At 48.4% G+C, this 19,209-nt stretch overlaps 1 protein-coding gene across 1 annotated transcript in view; it reads left to right on the forward strand.

The window, feature by feature from the left end:
• The window catches only part of VPS35 (VPS35 retromer complex component), a 28,016-nt gene that overhangs the window by 6,873 nt on the left and 1,934 nt on the right, over positions 1–19,209 (forward strand). The window contains exons 5-16 of the mRNA XM_082232909.1: positions 46–228; positions 2,487–2,700; positions 4,189–4,272; positions 4,484–4,593; positions 9,330–9,426; positions 10,944–11,092; positions 12,082–12,289; positions 12,498–12,653; positions 13,809–13,931; positions 14,866–15,045; positions 16,818–17,057; positions 18,364–18,507. Coding sequence (XP_082089035.1) covers positions 46–228; positions 2,487–2,700; positions 4,189–4,272; positions 4,484–4,593; positions 9,330–9,426; positions 10,944–11,092; positions 12,082–12,289; positions 12,498–12,653; positions 13,809–13,931; positions 14,866–15,045; positions 16,818–17,057; positions 18,364–18,507 — 1,888 coding nt within the window. The remainder of the gene's footprint in view (positions 1–45; positions 229–2,486; positions 2,701–4,188; positions 4,273–4,483; positions 4,594–9,329; positions 9,427–10,943; positions 11,093–12,081; positions 12,290–12,497; positions 12,654–13,808; positions 13,932–14,865; positions 15,046–16,817; positions 17,058–18,363; positions 18,508–19,209) is intronic.

The following is a 19,209-nucleotide window of genomic DNA, read 5'->3' on the forward strand; positions in this document are numbered from 1 at the left end:
TCCTTAATGGTTTCACTTTCTCCTCCCTCCTCCCTCCTCCCCTAGATATTTACTCATAACTGTTGGGGTTGTCTACGTGAAGTCCTTTCCTCAGTCCAGGAAGGATATCTTAAAGGACCTGGTGGAAATGTGCCGTGGTGTCCAGCATCCTCTGAGGGGCCTGTTTCTGCGCAACTATCTCCTTCAGTGCACGCGGAACATCTTGCCTGATGATGGGGAACAGACAGAGTAAGGAGCCTGGTGGGGCGGAAGTGGAGCTTTCGTAAGTGTGTTGCGTGTGTTTGGTAGGCAGACACTGGAGCAAAGCTGTCTGGACCCCAGGCATGGGCTGACGTCACCTGAAGGCAGCAGCAGCAGGTGCAATTAGTACCTGGAAGAGAGGTCACCTAAGACCCCTGTGTGCACTGCCTTGGTTCCAAGATGGAAGACGCTGGAGTGTAAATGGAGAGTCCAATCAGGAGCTGCCAATTTCACCTCTGATAACAGCGATGGCTCCCAACTTGGGCAGCCTTCTAAGCAGATCAGACAAATTCACGGGAGGATAAGGCTGTCAATGGCTGCTAGCTGCCATGGCTGTATTAAGAATATAAGAGGAGCCTGCTGGATCAGGCCAGCATCCTGTTCTCACAGTGGGCCAACCTGATGACCTTATGGAAAGCTAGCAAGCAGGACCAGAGCACAGACACAGTCTCCAGCAGCTCTTGAGACCCAAGATGCTGATGCTTGGTCTGATCCAACAGGGTTTCCGTGCAGTTTGCTAATCATTTGAGGTTCCTTTTCCTGTCTGGAGAGCGGCCCAGAAAGTCTTCCAGGATCATCTTTCTCAGTTCAGCTCATCTGCTGGCAAATTCCCACATGGGAGTGAACATCTCACCCATTCTAGTTCTGCCTAAAACATTTAACTTGAAGAGTTAGCGTTACAACTTATACAAACTGCTGGTCTAAGGAAAACAAAGTAAAAAAACTATGTACAGAGAATCCTTCCGTCCTGTCTGCTCTGGACAGAGTAACATGCACCTCTTTCAGAGCCCGTCTAATAGAGAAATCGGTTGCTGGGGAGAAAACTTGTTGCTAGGGGCAAAACTTTGCAAGGATCATTTCAAGCCTTATTTTTTAGACTACACTTACTCTTCACTCTTTTAGCTCTTCTGATGTTCTTAAGTCGTGGTTGGGCAGGGGAAGGGAGGAAACCTGGCTCTCTGCTTTGGGACGTTTGCCAGCTATGCAAGTTGCTTCCCAAGAAGCTGAACATTGCAAGTTGGTTGCATTCTTTCGCTTTCGTTCCTTGTTTAAGAAACAAAATAGCTTGGCCCTCCAAAGTTATGAGCTGATCTTCTATTGCAGCCCCAGGGGTATAATGTGCCCCTCTAGCCTTCTCTCTCTGGCCTTGGGACTCTTACCGAGTGCACTGCCATCACTGGCTCTGCCTTTTCCCCTCCTGGAGTGTTTTCTGCTGGGTGGAATGTGTCCTTGAATTCTGAGGACTCTTGTTTGTCTGGATGGAAGATAGAGAGGGTTGTGTGTGTGTGTGTGTGTGTGTAGAAAGTAGCCTCCTGTACAAAAGCTACCGTATTTTTCGCCCTAGCACCGACCCCTCTTGCTCTCCAGGCTTCAGGAAGCTATCAGCAAGCCTGGGGAGCCCTGCGGGAGTTCCCGCAGGGCTCCCTAGGCTGCGGATAGCAGTCTGCGCCCGGTGCGCGGGGCGCCCTGAAGCAGAGCACCCCTCGTGCTGGGCAGATATCTGCAGCCTGAGAAGCCCTGCGGGAGTTCCTGCAGGGCTCCCCATGCTGCGGATAGCAGCCTACCGCCTGGCGCGTGGGGCGCCCTGAAGCAGAGTGCCCCGCGCTTCGGGCAGACATTGGCCAGCCCCACAAGCTCGGGGGACAGCAGGGAGGTGCAGCGCCGCCATCCCGCTGTCCCCCGACCTGGTTTGGGGGGGAAATAAAGGAATTTCCCCCCCTTTATTTCCCCCCCAAAAAACTAGGTGCATCGTATGGGACAGAGCGTCCTATGGGACGAAAAATACGGTAAGTTTGTATTGATTTATTTGCCTACTTTTCCTTGAAAGGAAAGGACCCCCCCTTCACCCCCATTGCCTGAAACATTGTCATGCACAAAACCTCCCTAGCTGAAGAGACACACTATGTACAGGAGCACAGCTTCATGTCCATGAAAAGGACACTCAAATCTTGTTTGGAAGAGATGCAAATTGTATGTTACAGTGTGCGGCTTTCTCCCTAATCCGGCACAGGCTTTTAAAATGGAGTGGTTCCCAGCGTGTGTTTAAATCCAGACAGGGGGTTCTTCAAGCTGCGTATATTTAGCCCAAAGAGGGCTCTTTTTAACGAGCATCTCTCTTCGTGGTTCAATGAGGATGCTGCTTTGTTTTATTTAAAAAATGGATTTGACCCTCATCTTGAAAGCAAATCTTCTCTGACCTCCTGTACACCCGTAAAAAGGAAGTGCTTGCTCTCTTGACTTCACAGCGAAGAAACGACCGGGGACATCAGCGATTCCATGGACTTTGTGCTGCTGAACTTTGCTGAGATGAACAAGCTCTGGGTGCGAATGCAGCACCAGGGACACAGTCGTGACCGAGAGAAGAGGGAGCGCGAGAGGCAGGAGCTGAGAATCCTGGTGGGAACCAACCTGGTTCGGCTGAGTCAGCTGGAAGGAGTCAATGTGGAGAGATATAAGCAGGTGAGATGGTTTCTTGGCTTGGCTTGGCTCCAGTTCTGAGTTGGCCTTTTCTCTGCTTGTGGAATGCTCTTCTATATTCAGGCACACCTGGTGCCATCACTGTGTCTATTTCTAGGCAAAATCATTCCTTTTCAACCAGGCTTTGGGCCCTTAATTTGGAGGGGTTTAAGTAAATTTGTGGTCACTCCCTTTCTTATCTTTTAACCATTGGGTTGTGTTAAGCCTGCCTTTTTACGTACATTATGGAGGCGTTTTTAGATTTTTCTTTTGGTTTTAATTTTTGTGTTATTTTGTAAATTGCTCTGGGTAATCTTTTATGAAAAAGTGTGATAATATGCTATTAATAATAAAAAGAAGAACAGCAACAATAAAAATGAATTGGTTAGTTGTAGTTTTTTACAGCTGCAGAAAATAAAGTTATATTATTTTGTCCCCAGTAGTCATAGCTTTTAATTCAGATTGTTAGTCACCTAACAGAGAGTTTTCTTTAGGCCATTGGTTTTCAAGCAGTGGGTCGTGGCACCCTGGGGTGCCTTGAATGATGGTCAGGGGTGCCACAGGCAACACTGGCCTCTGTCCCTCTTTCCTTCCCTCCCTCCTCTTGACACCCTCTCATGTTTCTGCCTTCCCAAGGCTTGCACAGCTATTTGTCATAGCAGCCCTGGCTGCAGGTTCCCCAGGTGAATGGTGCCTCTGGGGCTGGCCAGGGGGTGCTTCCCAGGCCCCTGTGGGGCAGTGTGAGGAGTCACTTCTCTTAGGGGTGGGGTGGGGGGCAGCTCAGAGACCAGGGGCAGCAATGGCAGCTGCTCAGAGGATTCCCAAGGAGAGGGGAGAGATGACTGAGGGAACACTCCACAAGGGAGGGTGTTTGAGAAAGGGCGAGGGGCTGCCAGCTCTACAGGCAAGGGGTGACATAACTGGGCTCCTGAGCCCTACAGGGGTTCTCCAGAAAGAAATGTAGTTGGAAATGTAGTTGGTCCAGGGAGCCGTGGACTCAGAAAGATTGATAGCCTCTGATCCAGGCGACTAGGAATACAACTTAAAAACCACACAAAATCAAACATCAACCACCAGCCATCAAATTTAACAAATCAGTAGCAAAACCACCAGCAGCCTCCACAGGAAACAAACTAGCAACTCTGAGCAACACTAACATAAAAATTTGACACAGCTGGATCCCATTCAGTCCAAGTGCCGGGGTGAAGATGAAAGTCCTAACCTGGTGTTGGAAAGCTTGGTGGTGACACCAGGCAGGCCTCATTCCAGAAAGCGTTCTGTGTTGGTGGTAGGGGAGTGGACAAGTCAAAAAGCAGCCTTCCAAGTCTTGGAGGGAAACACTCAGATGAGGGTCTTGGAGGGTCTGGGTACGTGCATCCTGGGAGAAGTGTTTAAGTGGGGAATAGATTTTAGAGATGGGAGCAAGCGGGCAAGCTTGCAGAAGGCCCAAAGGAGGGAATTGACACACAGCTCTTTTTTTCTTCTGACCAGATTGTCTTGCCTGGCATATTGGAGCAAGTTGTCAACTGCAGGGATGCCTTAGCTCAGGAATACCTCATGGAGTGCATCATACAGGTGAGCCTGCAGAGGGATATTACAGACTGCTTTGGTTAAGTGGCATGGCCAGTACATAACAGCATGCAGGGTGTTTCTTCCTTTCGACTCTTCTGGGCCAAGGAAACAGGAAGCAACTGGGCATGGTGGTGAGTCTGTGGGAAGTATGGCAAGCGTAGAGAAACCATTGCCCTGCTCTGCTCAGCCAACTGACTCTTACTGCTCTGTCTAGGTCTTCCCGGATGAATTTCACCTCCAGACCCTGAACCCTTTTCTACGAGCCTGTGCAGAGTTGCACCAAAATGTGAATGTGAAGAATATCATCATTGCTTTAATTGACAGGTGCGTAAGGAAGCATTTTAATGACACATCAGTTGGGGAGGAAACCGATAGGCACTCAGAAAGAACAGCTTATCTATCTTTTCCCGGTTATGAATTTCTCTTCATGGTTTCCAGGTCCTTTGCTCCATGCAGTCTTGTTATCTTAAGCAAAAAAAGCCCCCACTGGTACAATTCCTTCCAGTGATTGGTGGAGCTCCTGTGATGTCATGGAATGCTCACAACCTTTCTTTGGAGTCTGGCTAGAGTTAACCCAGGGAAGTCTTATAGACAGTGTAGCTTTCTGTTGGGATTAAAACACATAGTTGGGGGTTAAAAAAGAAAAGCTGGTCTTGTTTGTAAGAAGTAAAGTTAGACTGGGAGTTTGACTAGAAAGCGGAAGCAGGAGTGGAGTAAACAGAAGACTGAGAAGAAGGAGCCAGGGCGAAGGCTGGGCAAAAAGGCTGCAGGAAAAGTTTTGTTAAGGGGGGAATGCATATTGCTGCTAAGCTATATGCCGCTTAACTCCCAAAGGGAGTTCTGAGTGGCTTATAAGTATAAAACCAAAGCATGAAGATGCATATTTAAAATACACAGTATAACGATTCCATCAGAATAAACACCCATAATTAAAATGTGTGAAGAAGCAAGCCAATTAAAACAGCACGGCAATTAAAACTGCTTAAATAGCCATTATAAAACAGGAGGTTAGGTCAGGTGGAACGCTTGTCTGGAGCAGGTGTGCTTTTCAAGAGCCCACTCTGCAAAATCATAATTGAGGAAATGAGGTTTTATCTGATTTTTGTTTTTGTTTTTTTTGGAGGGGGCAGAAGAGATCTAGCATTGGCAAACCAGAATAGGGATTCTCAAGCTCACATGTGGCCCTCTGGATCTCTCTCTCTGGCCCTTGGGAGCCTTCCCAGGCCACAGCCCTCACTGCCCTTACTTCACATCTTCCATGCATATTTTTGCCTGCCTGAAATGTGCCCTTGAAGTCTAATGTTTCTTGCTTGCCTGTGTGGAGGGCGTGTGCAGAAACCAGCCTACTGTGCAAGGGTAAAATTTATATCCCTTGCTCTGCCCACGTTTGCATGTGGCCCCAAAAAGGTTACCCAGAAGATACTGCGGCCCCCGGACTGCAAAAGGTTATCCTCCCCTGCTTTAAGCAGTAGCAGTTGTGTGCTGTTGGCAGGGAGGCAGATAGGGAGGAGGGAAGGATGTCTGCAAGCCAGCAAAGGCTCTTGTCCATGCCGACAGCTTGCTAACAGGAATGGGGCATGTGCTGTTGTCAGAAAAGGGTATTGCTGGGTTTGGGTGCTTGGAGGGCAGAAGAAATTAAGACGCATAGAGGCAACAGGAAGGTTGAATTTCACATGGATTGTTAAGCCAGCCAGCTATGCCTGTTTTGCAGGTTTTGGCATGGTGGTTTGGGAGATGTCGAAGCAAGAGTTTTGCCATTCCCTCTTGCCTTTTCCCTTCCCTTTCTGCAGATGGATAGCTATGGTTGGAGGCAACAGTGCTTCTGAATGCCAGTTAAGGAGGGGAGACGGCTCTTGTGTTCTGGTCCAGCTTGCTGGATTCCCATTGCAGGCATCCGGTAGGACGCTGGACTAGATGAAGCCATGGGCCCGATCCATCAGACACCTCTTTTTAAGTTGTTGGTTGCATCCAGCTAAGCTTTACTCAGAGTAGACCTACTGAAAAGAATGGACCCCAATTAAGTCGTGCTCATACGCCTCTACTCCAAGTAGGTCTGTCTAGCGTTGGATACAAGCTCGGATGGCAGCGTTATCAGCATCTTTCCGGGAAATGTGTGTGGTTGCGTCAGTGTCTGTGTTTATAAAGCTGATTGCCTTTTCAGTATTGGCAAAAGTTTGCTTTTGCATGGCAGACAGGGATAAGCTGTGCATTTGTGTGGGAGCAATGGGTGATTCAGCCGCTCGGAGTGAGCTGAGCGCCTGTATGTTTGGAGGTGGCTTTGCTTTGACGACCTCTCTGACTCACGCAGGTTTGCATTGCTTCGGGAAAAGCCTTTGTGCAACGTGAAGCAGGCAACCTTTGGGTGACTTTTTGTACTCTCTCGCTTGAGTGTTTTCCCCGGTTATTTCTCTGGAACATCCAGTCCTCTCTGCAGCTTGAAATGGCGAGAGATGCAGGTGCAAACCATCCATTTATTTCTCTAATTCCAGTGTTAAAAGCCCAGCGCTTGACAGATTCCCCCCCCCCCAGTTCATCCTTTTGGCATCTACAGTGGTGCCCCGCAAGACGAATGCCTCGCTAGACGAAAGGGTTTTGCGTTTTTTTGAGCTGCTTCGCAAGACGATTTTCCCTATGGGCTTGCTTCGCAAGACGAAAACGTCTTGCAAGTTTGTTTTTCTTAACACCGTTAATACAGTTGCGACTGACTTCGAGGAGCAACTCATAGAACGCGGTGTGGTAGCCTTTTTTGAGGTTTTTGAAGACTTTGGTGATTTTTGAAGCTTTTCCAAAACTTTCCCGACACCGTGCTTCGCAAGACGAAAAATTTGCTAGACAAAAAAACTTGCGGAACGAATTACCGTATTTTTTGCACCATAACACTCACTTTTTTCCTCCTAGAAAGTAAGGGGAAATGTCTGTGCGTGTTATGGAGGGAATGCCTACGGGTGGCATGCCTACGGATTTTCCTCCTCTAAAAACTACGTGCGTATTATGGTCGGATGTGTGTTATAGAGCGAAAAATACGGTAATTTCGTCTTGCGAGGCACCACTGTAATGCCTCTAATGCAGGGAGAGACTGACTTGCTCAGCTTGCTGGCTTAAATCTGTGGATAAGTTTGCACTGTTCTGGTTTTTTAAGGCCTGTGACCTGACCACCTTTGGAAGCCAGTGGCGGCACCAGGGGGGAAACAAAAATCTGGGGTGGCACAGGAGGGGGCAAAGTATATTTCTAGGTGGGCATGAAATTAAAATAACAGTGTATGCTAATGACAGGTGTTCAGAAATGGGCAAGTGATGGGATGAGCTCCTTGTTGGCAGGGGGCATTCCCCTGTATCACCTATGACTAAAGCTAAGCAGGTCTGTACCTGGTCATTGCCTAGGTGGGAAACCACCTGGAGACCCCTCCCATGCTGCCTTGAGTGCCATTGCAGAAGCAAAGCAAATCTTTATCGTTAACGGTCAGTGACCAGCACCCTAGAAAGCACATAAAACACATTATCGAAATGTGCATAACAAGAGTAAAAGAGAGCAAAATAAACTAAGAACTCAACTTTTGCAGTTTGTAACTCCCTGCCTATTGACCTCAGGAAGGCGCCTTCACTGTACCCTTTTTGGTGCCTGATAAAACAGGTGGCGCTGTGGTCTAAGCCACTGAGCCTCTTGGGCTTGCCGATTGGAAGGTCGGTGGTTTGAATCGCCGCGACGGAGTGAGCTCCCATTGCTCTGTCCCAGCTCCTGCCAACCTAGCAATTTGAAAGCACACCAGTGCAAGTAAATAAATAGGTACTGCTGTGGCAGGAAGGTAAACAGCATTTCCATGCTTTCTAGTTTCCATCACTGTGTTCTGTGTCACCAGAAGCGGTTTAGTCATGCTGGCCACATGACCCAGAAAGCTGTCTGTGGACAAACACCAGCTCCCTTGGCCTGAAGCAAGATGAGCGCTGCAACCCCATAGTTGCCTTTGACTGGACTTAACCGTCCAGGGGTCCTTTACCTTTTACCTCAAAACACGTTTGTTTAGACACAGATGTTTGGAAAGTTGATGCGAGTTTTAATCTGTTTTTGGTCTATAGTTGTTTTACCTTTTCGAATGTCTTAAATTAATCGGTGTACATTTTTCTTAGTGATTTTATTGTTTTATCATTTTTGTAAACCTCTTTGAGGTTTTTTCTTTCTTTCTCTCAGTCAAGTGGTGTATAAATGTGAAATGACAAATAAGTAAATAGAAAAATAAATAATAACCTAGAGTAAAAATTAAATGGGCATCGTCAACTTAAAAGATACAATCCTGCCTCAAAAGCCAAAGAGCAAAATGTTTATGAAGTGTCTGGGATCAGTTTCTGGCAGGTTTCGCTCACTGCAGCAGAATTTTTGGCTGCACTCAGTGGTACAAATGCATGTTGATCGAAGCAGAAGGACATAAAATGATTGCCCTGGCAGATTTGGTAAAATGGGTTCAATAAAGGTTTTATGCAAGCCGCGGTAGAAGGAGCAGCACAGGAAGATTTGCATCTCTGACTCAACCTCTCCAAAGCTTCAGGAGCACTTACATTTTTGGACTCCAACTCCCATCAGCCTCGGCCATCCTGGACAATGGGTCAGGAATGATGCAAACTGTAGTCTAAGAATCTGAAGGGCCACACGTACTGATGTAATGCTTCTTAATGTAATGCCCACAGGGGCTAGGAATTGTAAGGCGGCTGCTCACCATACATTTAAAGTGCATTCAACACATACTGGAAGCACTGATTTCCCGCTCCAAAGAATTCTGGGAAGTGTAGTTCCCCCTCATAGACTTACAATCCCCAGTACACTTAAGAAACTACGACTCCCAGGATTCTTCAGTGAAAGCAATGTGCTCTTAAATGGGCGTTGGATATATTTTAAATATAGGATGTCTGTACGCTCTAGAAACCTAGATTTTACTTTGAGAGGAAGTAGATGCTAACGCCCCAGCTCTCAAGCACCCTGACTTGGGAAAGAGCTTTGGTGGGTATTGCTTATGAGTAGGATTGGCCTGCAAATCACATTTCCCCAAACTTCCTTTCCATGGCTTTAGGCTTGCGCTCTTTGCTCACCGAGAGGATGGGCCAGGGATCCCTGCTGACATTAAGCTCTTCGACATTTTCTCCCAGCAGGTGGCTACTGTCATACAGGTAAGTGGAGAGTGCGGCCACTTCCCTCAGCAGTTTTTTTTAAAAATCGGACTTACTCTGGGTAGTCCACAAGTGCAGCTTGTCTGACGATTGGCTAGTCAAAAGTGGCTACTGGGCTGGGTCTCCTCCCGGTCCTTGCAGTGGGCTTCGGAGACCCTTCAAAGTGACCCCTACCGCCCCCACCTCTTGTGTCATGCATGACATCAGGTGTAGGGCTGGTGGGTGTGGCTTACCTGAAACAACTTCACAGGCCAAATGGGGAGGTGTGGTGGGCCAAATATGGCCCGCAGTCCAGAGGTTTCCTGCTCCTGATGAAGTGTGTCGAGGGCATCTGAAGGCAGCCCTGTTTAGGGAAGTTTTTAATGACTGATGTTTTAATGTATTTTTAATCTTTTGTTGGAAGCCTCCCTGAGTAGCTGGGGAAACCCAGCCAGATGTGTGGGGTATAAGTAATCATTTTATATTATATTATTATTATCGGCTCCATCCTAGCTTCCTTGCGTTGCACGGGAAAATCTGAAAGATTCTTCTAAGCCTGTTTCCCAAACTTGGGTCTCCAGCTGTTTTTTGAGCTACAGTTCCCATCATCCCTGACCACTGGTCCTGCTAGCTAGGGGTGGTCAGAGTTGTAGTCCAGAAACAGACCCAAGTTTGGGAAACACTGTTCTGAGGGGAGGGTTGGACTAGATGACCCTTTGGTGCACTTCCAGTTCCACAGTCTTGTGCTTCTATGAAAAGCCTCTCTGCAATTAGGGTCCCTGACTGCTTAATGCAGAAAGGTTGGGAATGGAGGAGCTGGTGTTGGGACTCACTTTATGCACCCCAACCCATTTTGCAGTGGGGATGCGGGTGGCGCAGTGGGTTAAACCGCAGAGCCTAGGACTTGCTGATCAGAAGGTCAGCGGTTCGAATCCCCATGACGGGGTGAGCTCCCGTTGCTCTGTCCCAGCTCCTGCCAACCTAGCAGTTCGAAAGCACGTCAAAGTGCAAGTAGATAAATACATACCGCTCCGGTGGGAAGGTAAACAGCGTTTCCGTGCGCTGCTCTGGTTCACCAGAAGCGGCTTAATCATGCTGGCCACATGACCCGGAAGCTGTACGCCGGCTCCCTTGGCCAATAAAGCAAGATGAGCGCCGCAACCCCAGAGTCGGCCATGACTGGACCTAATGGTCAGGGGTCCCTTTACCTTTAACCCATTTTGCACCCTTATACATCTGCCTGAGTGCCTCAGCAGTGCTTGTGTGTGTTAAGAAGGCATTTGGGAATCCAAAAGAGTCTCCATACGAGTGCCTCTTCCAGTCCCAATGCGTGTAGGCCTTTGACGTGGACATCTTGCAGAAGTTGCACAAGCCTGGGCTTGAGCAGCGTCTGAAGGAGAGAGCACCTGTCCCGCCCCCCCATCAATGCTGCCCTGTCTGTGCGTGAATTATAAGTGTAATAAATGCAAGTGCCCTTTCTGCAGCCGCCTGACATGCAGATCTCCTCTTTATTTTCCCCGCGGTGTCCGCAACTCCAGTCTAGACAAGATATGCCTTCGGAGGACGTGGTGTCGCTTCAGGTCTCTCTCATTAACCTGGCGATGAAGTGCTACCCGGATCGTGTTGACTATGTCGACAAAGTGCTGGAGACAACGGTGGAAATCTTTAACAAGCTGAACCTGGAGCAGTGAGTGGAGGCCGTCTGGCTCGCGGCAGAGCAGGCCGCGCTCCCTGCTAATTGGGGGTGGTGGGCGGAAGGGGACCGAAACCAATTAAGTCTGCCTGGCTAAATTGGCCTGGCTCTTTTTCTTCCAAGTGCAGCAGATGGTTCTGTCCTAACAATGAATTGTTGCTGAATGGCTGAACCTTGACAACAGGAGGTCTAAATGTTTGCATTGGGCAAATATCACTTTGCTTCTAGATCTGTTTCTGCTGTCCCCCCCCCCTCTATTTTCCTGAGATGTCAGCTTCCAAAAGCAGGGCTAGGGGGTGGAATCCATTTGTTGTTTTTCTCCAGAAGCCAGAGGGCCCTTGAGTGGCTCCTGCGGCAAAAGAATGAAGTAGAAGTAAAAAAATGAAAGAAAAGAATATTGAGCCTAGGGAAACTGGTTTATGAAACCAAACTTGTCTGGAAACCAAGCCCCCATGGGGTCACATTTAAAGGAGCTGGGGATATTTAGCCTGGAGAAAAGGAGTCTGAGAAGTGGTAGTGTAGTAATCTTTAAATATACAAAGGGTTGTCTCAGGGAAGATGAAGCAAGCTTGTTTTCTGCTGCTCCGGAGAGTCGAACCCGAACCAATGACAAGAAAAGAGATTCCAACTAAACATTAAGGAGGACTTTGAGGGTAATTGCTGTTGGGTAGTTTCCAACTCTTCAATTCTGTGAGAGTACCAGAGAGCTCATAGCCCTTCCATAGTCATGTTTTTACTCCTGGTTTACTCCTAGGCGACCTTTATTTCAGTAATATAATTTGGGGGCGTGGAGTCACTTTGTTCCTGTTAAGAAAACAACTGGGAGTCAAGAAATCCTTTGCTGCTCTGCTGAAAATCACCCAGAAATCTACCAACAGATCCTGATCCCTCCTCTGCTTCACCTGTGTCCTAAACTATAGGAAACTTGATACGTGCCAATCCATTGTTGCCTGCTTAATTCTTAATTCATTTCTTTTTTTTAGCATCGCCACAAGCAGCGCCGTATCCAAGGAGCTGACAAGGCTCTTGAAGATCCCGGTCGACACCTACAACAATGTCCTGACTGTCTTGAAACTGAAACATTTCCACCCGCTCTTTGAGTACTTTGACTACGAGTCCAGGAAGAGCATGAGTTGTTACGTGCTCAGCAATGTGCTGGATTACAACACGGAAATCGTCTCCCAAGACCAGGTAGGGAAAGAGCGTAATGGAGTTGGCAGCATCCGGACTTCAGAACTGCCCCCTCCCTGTTGACGTGAATACCTTAGTTGTATTTCTTTCGGTGCCTGCCTAAAACCTTTTGGTTCGTGGCTGTTTGATCCAGGCCAGTATGCGTTGCATACTGAGCTGCAGGGAGCATGAGCTGGGCCTCACTGCCCTTATCCTCCGCCTCCTGCAGGTAGATGCCATCATGAACCTCGTGTCGACGCTGATCCAGGACCAGCCAGACCAGCCGGCTGAGGATCCAGACCCCGAGGATTTTGCAGACGAACAGGGCCTCGTGGGCAGGTTTATTCACCTCCTCCGTTCCGACGATCCTGATCAGCAGTACCTGGTATGGCTTCTTTAAAGTGTTGGAGTGGGGCTGCTTCAAAGAGATGCTGTTCAGCGGTGGGGGACCTTGGGCCCAGGGGCCGAATGCAGCCCCCCCAACCACTCTTTCTGACCCTTGGGGCTCTCCCCAGGCCACACCCCCCCTCCTTGACCACACTCCCTAGTGGCCCTTGCTTTACACTCCTGAGCGCAAAAGCAACCGTATCCTAACTTGTGATTCCCAGCAACTGCCATTCAAAAGCGTTGATGCTTCTAACTGTGGAGGCAGAGCATAGTCATCAGCCCTCAATAGCCCCCTCCTCCATGGATTGGTCAAATCTTTGTTTGAAGAGAGCCAGCGTGGTGTAGTGGTTAAGAGCAGTAGACACGTAATCTGGGGGAACCGGGTTCGCGTCTCCACTCCTCCACATGCAGCTGCTGGGTGACCTTGGCCCAGTCACACTTCTCTGAAGTCTCTCAGCCCCACTCACCTCACAGAGTGTTTGTTGTCGGGGAGGAAGGGAAAGGAGATTGTTAGCCGCTTTGAGACTCCTTAAGGCAGCCTTTCTCTACCTGTGGGTCCCCAGATGTTGAACTACAACTCCCATCACCCCTAGCTAGCAAGGCCAGAGCTCAGGGATGATGTTGAGTTGTAGTCCAACAACATCTGGGGACCCACAGGTTGAGAACCGCTGCTTTAAGGGGTGTGAAAGGCGGGATATCAAGTCCAAACTCTCCTCCTTCTTCCATCCAAGTTGGTGGCCATCCCTAGCTCCTGTGGGAGGGAGTCCCACAGTTTTAACTCTGCGATGTGTGAAGGAAGTAAACCTGATACTTCTTTTAAACTGGAAGGGTTGAGGGCTGAACCTGTATGCAAAGAATCTGCTTTGCTGTGGTTCCTCCGTAGCCATCATTCTCTTGTGCTTGCACATTGGCAAACAAGATTGCCTGCTGACTTGTAGAATCGTGGAATTGTAGAGGTGGGAGGTAACCCCCCCCCCGGTCTTCTAGTCCAACTTCCTGCGATGCAGGGATCTTTCAAAGCCAGGTTGATGCCTGTTATTTAGTTCATAAAGCAGGGGGTTTGTTTTTTCGGAAGGGGGGGTGGCGCCTCCCATCTTGCCTCCCGTCAGTTATGGACCTATCATCGTGTGATATATATATTCTCTTGATTTAGATTTTAAACACGGCCCGGAAACACTTTGGCGCGGGAGGAAACCAGCGCATCCGTTTCACGTTGCCTCCCTTGGTCTTTGCTGCCTACCAGCTCGCTTTCCGCTATAAGGAGAATTCTAAAGTGGTGAGTGAACTGAGCCCAAGATGCAAATCCCGACAGGTTTTTCCTCTCTTAAGAAGAGCCTGCTGGACCAGGCCAGTGCCCCATCTAGTCCAGCATCCTGTTCTCATGGTGGCCAAGCAGGGAGAGGCTTCTTCTGGGAAGCCTGCAAGCAGGATTCAAGTACCAGAGCACACACTTCTCCTGTGGCTTCCAGCAACTGGTATTCAGAAGCATTGCTGCCTACGAAAGCGGAGGCAGAGCGTAGCCATCATGGGTAGCAGCCGTCAGTGGCCTTTATCCTCCATTAGATGGGGCTTGGGTAGAAACAGCTGAGTAAGAGGACAGTAAAATGGCAAGCTTAAAGAGAGAGGGAGAGAGACACATTCAGTGATCAAGGGTTAAATATCTTAAAACTTTCAGGAACCGCCCCCTCCCCCGTGGGGAATAGAGCGAGAACAAGAAGCAGCTTCCTTGAGCCTGTCTATATGGAACTGGAACCCTTGTCATCTCGGGTTCCATTCTGGTGGGATATAAATATTCACAGATTTGGGTTTTCCATACAGTGGTACCTCGGGGTACAGACGCTTCAGGTCACAGACTCCGCTAACTCAGAAAGAGTACCTCGGGTTAAGGACTTTGCTTGAGGATGAGAACAGAAATCGCGCGGCGGCAGCAGGAGGCCCCATTAGCTAAAGTGGTGCTTCAGGTTAAGAACAGTTTCAGGTTAAGAACGGACCTCCAGAACGAATTAAGTTCTTAACCCGAGGTACCACTGTAATTTGTTCAGGTTGCGGAATTCCAGTTCTTGTTGCAGATAAATGTGGAAATGTTAAGTGGAGCCCTCTTCTTGGCCCTGTCTACCAACTTTGCTTCTTTTTTCTGTTGTACTTTTGTGACACAGTATTTTCCTTTGATGTCTTGGGGTTGTCCCTCTCCCCCCCCCCCCCGCTTTTAGGATGACAAATGGGAAAAGAAATGCCAGAAGATCTTCTCGTTTGCGCACCAGACGATCAGCGCTTTGATCAAGGCCGAGCTGGCAGAGCTCCCTCTGCGGCTGTTCCTCCAGGGGGCGCTGGCAGCAGGAGAGATCGGGTTTGAGAACCATGAAACGGTGGCTTACGAATTCATGTCCCAGGTGAGCTCGGCAAAGGTTTTTCTTCCCACTCCTTCCAAAAACATAAGTTTGATGTGTAGACTGGTCTGATAACAGAGTTGCACATGCTTATTCTATGGGGTTGAACCCTGTGCCGGATCAAGAGCCATAACTGAATAAGGACCTAATTAGTGTTTTACTGGAGAGCATCCTGTTCTCACCAGTAGCTATCAATAGCCCTTCGTGAATTTTCTTATCTTTTAAAGCCATCCAGGTTGGCGGCCCTCACTGCCTCCTATGGGAAGGTGTTCCGTAGATTAAGTATGCACTGCATAAAGTACTTCCTTTTATGTGTCCTGAATCTTCTAGCACCCAGTTTCATTGGACGTCGATGAGTTCTAGTGTTACATAATTATAGTAATAATAATTTATTATTTATACCCCACCCATCTGGCTGGGTGGCTCCCAACAGCATATTAAAATACAGTAATGCATCAAACATTAAAAACTCCAGATGTCTTCTAAAAGTCAGAGAGTTTTTTATTTCCTTTGACATCTGACGCCACTACCGAGAAGGCTCTCTGCCTGGTTCCCTGTAACCTCACTTCTTGCAGTGAGGGAACCACCAGAAGGCCTCAGCGTAGGACCTCAGTGTCCGGGCTGAACGATGGGGGTGGAGATGCTCCTTCAGGCTGTTTAGGGCTTTAAAGGTCAGCACCAACACTTTGAATCATGCTCAGAAATGTACTGGGAGCCAATGTAGGTCTTTCAGGACCGGTGTTATATAGTCACCAGTCCAGCTGGAAAGAGGGATACATTTTTTTTTGTCTATCCACTTTCTCCATGGCATGCATAATTTTATAAACTTATATAAGCAGCCTCGGTCCAGTATATCTGAAGGAGCACCTCCACCCCCATCGTTAATATCCAGAGATTTCAGGGACTGAAGCAGAGACTTCGCACATGTGAATCAGGTGCTCAACCCATTCCCCGCTCTCCCTGAAAAGTGCAAAAGACCCTGTATAGCCACCCTCTCCTGGCAAGGAGATCCAGCTGAAATTGATCCTACGAAGCAGAGCAAGATGTGCTACTAGACCATAGTTGTCAACGTTTCCCTTTTTTAAAGGGAAATTCCCTTATTCTGAATAGGATTCCTTGCAAGAAAAAAGTTAACAGCTATGTACTAGACAGTATGTTAGGAGACTGGCCAGAAGCATGGCATCAAGTCATCAGAGAAGTACTTCGTCCTCCAAAGTGCCATGCAAACACTTTTATTTATTTCATAAAATTTGTACATCGCTGGATTGGAGAACAACAACAACAACCCTCAAAAGTGGTTTACCAAAGATAAAATAATGACACGATCACTAAGAAAAGTTGACAATATTTTCAACTAGGAATACTTTACGACTAAAAATTTAAAATAACAATAGACTAAAAACAGATTAGAACTCTCATCAACTTTATAAAACACCTGAGTTAGGCTTGTCCTAAACAAAAGTGGTGTAAGGGGATCATATAGGCCAGGGTTTCCCAAACTTGGGTCTCCAGCTGTTTTTGGATTACAGTTTCCATCATCCTTGACCACTGCTCCTGCTGGCTAGGGATCATGGAAATTGCAACAGCTGCAGGGCCACAGATTCCCCATTCCTGCTGTAGAAAGTCATCTTGAACATCCCCTTCTCTCATGTTCCAAGGAGCTGAGAGCTCTAGCTTTCTTCGCTTGTTTGTTTTTGTGAAAGCCAGGAATTGCCACAAAGCCAGTAATCAAAACTTCCGGCTGTCCGTCCTCCCTCATTTCTCTTCTGAATCAGGCGTTCTCTCTGTACGAAGACGAAATCAGTGACTCAAAAGCCCAGCTGGCTGCAATCACCTTGATAATTGGGACATTTGAGCGGATGAAATGTTTTGGCGAGGAGAACCACGAGCCCCTGAGGACCCAGTGCGCCCTGGCGGCTTCCAAGCTGCTGAAGAAGCCGGATCAGTGCCGAGCTGTCAGCACCTGCGCCCATCTCTTCTGGTCCGGCCGGAACATGGACAAGAACGGAGAGGAGGTGAGGGAGTGACTTGGACCGCAGCTCTTCCATCAGCTCCAGGAAGCACAGCAGCTGCTTGGCCCTGCTCCCGGGGTGGGGTGGGAGTCGGCTACTGTCCCAGAATCTGCCCAACCTTTCTACTTGCTGATGCTGATTCTGACTTGGATTTGAGGGGTTGTCCGTGTGCCGAGGGCAGTGGTCCTCTGCGTGGTCCCAAGACACTTCTGCGTTGTGGGGGTAGGACTATAGATGACTATTTGCATCCCTTTCAACTCTGCCATTCTCTGATTCTGTGGTCTAAAGGCAAACTTTCTGAAGTTAAGCAGGTGTGAGTCTGATCTATGCCTGGATGACAGACTCTAGGGCTGGGTGATTCCTGGTATTCAACATTGCGATATATCGCCAGCTAAACGTTGTAATAGACTGATATATCACAGTGTCCGAAATAAGAATGGAGCTGTGTAGAGGTGCTGGCTTGCTTCACAGTTTTCCCCATGTCGTGATTTTGCATAGCACACAAACACACGTCATGATTTGTGATATATTCCCCGGTCAAAAATTACAAAACCGATATCACAATATGGGCTTCAAACCAGTTTTGGATGATACATCAGTGTCTCTCCCAGCCCTATGATAGACTGCCTGGTAACCTCGCAGTCTCTGCCTTGAGTTTCATGACGGAAGCAAGGTGGGAATCGAAATGTGCTTCAGTCAGGGGTAGGGAACCAAAAGTGCCCCTTGTGGCTTCTCTTTCTGGCCGTTGGGACTCTCCCCAGACTACACCTTTCACCAGTCTTCCTCCACACTCTCCTCTTGAGTGCTTTTCGCAAGGGAAGAATGTGTCCTTGAGCTCTCAACTTTGGCTTTTCTGAACAGTGGGGGATTAGAGAAAGGGCAGTGTGTGCTCGCTGTACTCTACCAAGCTATGTTTTGTTGCCTCTGGTCCCACCCAGTGCTGGAATGTGGCTCTCACCAGGTTCCCTGGAAAGGAATGTGGCCCCTCTGGCTTTGGATAACTTCATGGGCCGAGGTGAACACTGAAGCTGAAAAAGGATCCCCACTCCTGTACTAAATGAAATAGTTTCTTGCGAAAGAGCCCCGTTGAATATGGCTGGGCTAAGCTGAGTAAATACTCATAGGTTGGAGGTGGAAAAACAAGTTGGTGGTGACAGTGACTGTGTAGCTATTTGCATGCAGTTGGGACTTGCTGGCTCAGTTGCAGTTGCAGTGGGGTGAGGGCAGGAACGGGGTACGTTGTGCCCCAAGAAAGTAAGACTTGGATATATGGGAAATGCTGACCAGCTCTTTTCTGTTTGGTGCTTAGCTCCACGGCGGGAAGAGAGTCATGGAGTGCTTGAAAAAGGCATTAAAAATAGCAAATCAGTGCATGGACCCCTCTCTCCAAGTCCAGCTCTTCATAGAAATTCTCAACAGATACATCTACTTCTACGAAAAAGAGAACGATGCGGTAAGCGGAAGAGTGCCGAAACAGCACATGGGTTTGGAGGTCTTCTCAGTGGGGAAGGCTGGACTTGGATGCCAGTGGCCTCCCAGATGTTGCTGAACTACAGCTCCCATCATCCCTGCCTGTTGGCCTTCCAAACTGGCTAGGACAGATGGGCATTGGAGTCCAGCAACATCTGGAAGACTGCAGCCCCCCCCCAGTCTAAATAAATACTTGATAAACAGCTCCGCGTTTTCCTCTGAATAGCAGTGGAGTTTTCCCTCTGCTCCCTTTCCATCTTTTGGAGATCCTGGGTATTTCACAAGCCGGTCGAAGACCCTGCATGGGAAAAGCAGCTGTGATGGAGGGAATGCATTAAACACTCCACCCACTTTGGCAGCAGGTTCCTGCCTTGTGGAGCTGTTTTGCAGTGTGGCTGCAGACCTACAGAGTAGTGCTAAGTGTGTGTGTGTCCAGTTGCTGGGGATGATAGGAGTCAGAGTCCGGCACAATCTGGAAGGCTGCAGATTCCCTATCCCTGATTTATGTAGTTACTTAGAGTTGTGTTCAACATAGCGCTAGGCAAAATATTACACCAGTGTCCAGATTTCATCATGTGCAGCAGAGCCTTGTCCCCTCCCCCTGTGCCACCCCCTAAATCTGTTCTGGGGGCTCCCCCAACCCTTCATAGCCAGATTAGGGGACTGCAGGGCATGCATTGGGGGA

The sequence above is a fragment of the Podarcis vaucheri genome (genome assembly GCF_965113315.1).
Source record: "Podarcis vaucheri genome assembly, chromosome: 7".
NCBI classification, from domain to species: Eukaryota; Metazoa; Chordata; class Lepidosauria; order Squamata; family Lacertidae; genus Podarcis; species Podarcis vaucheri.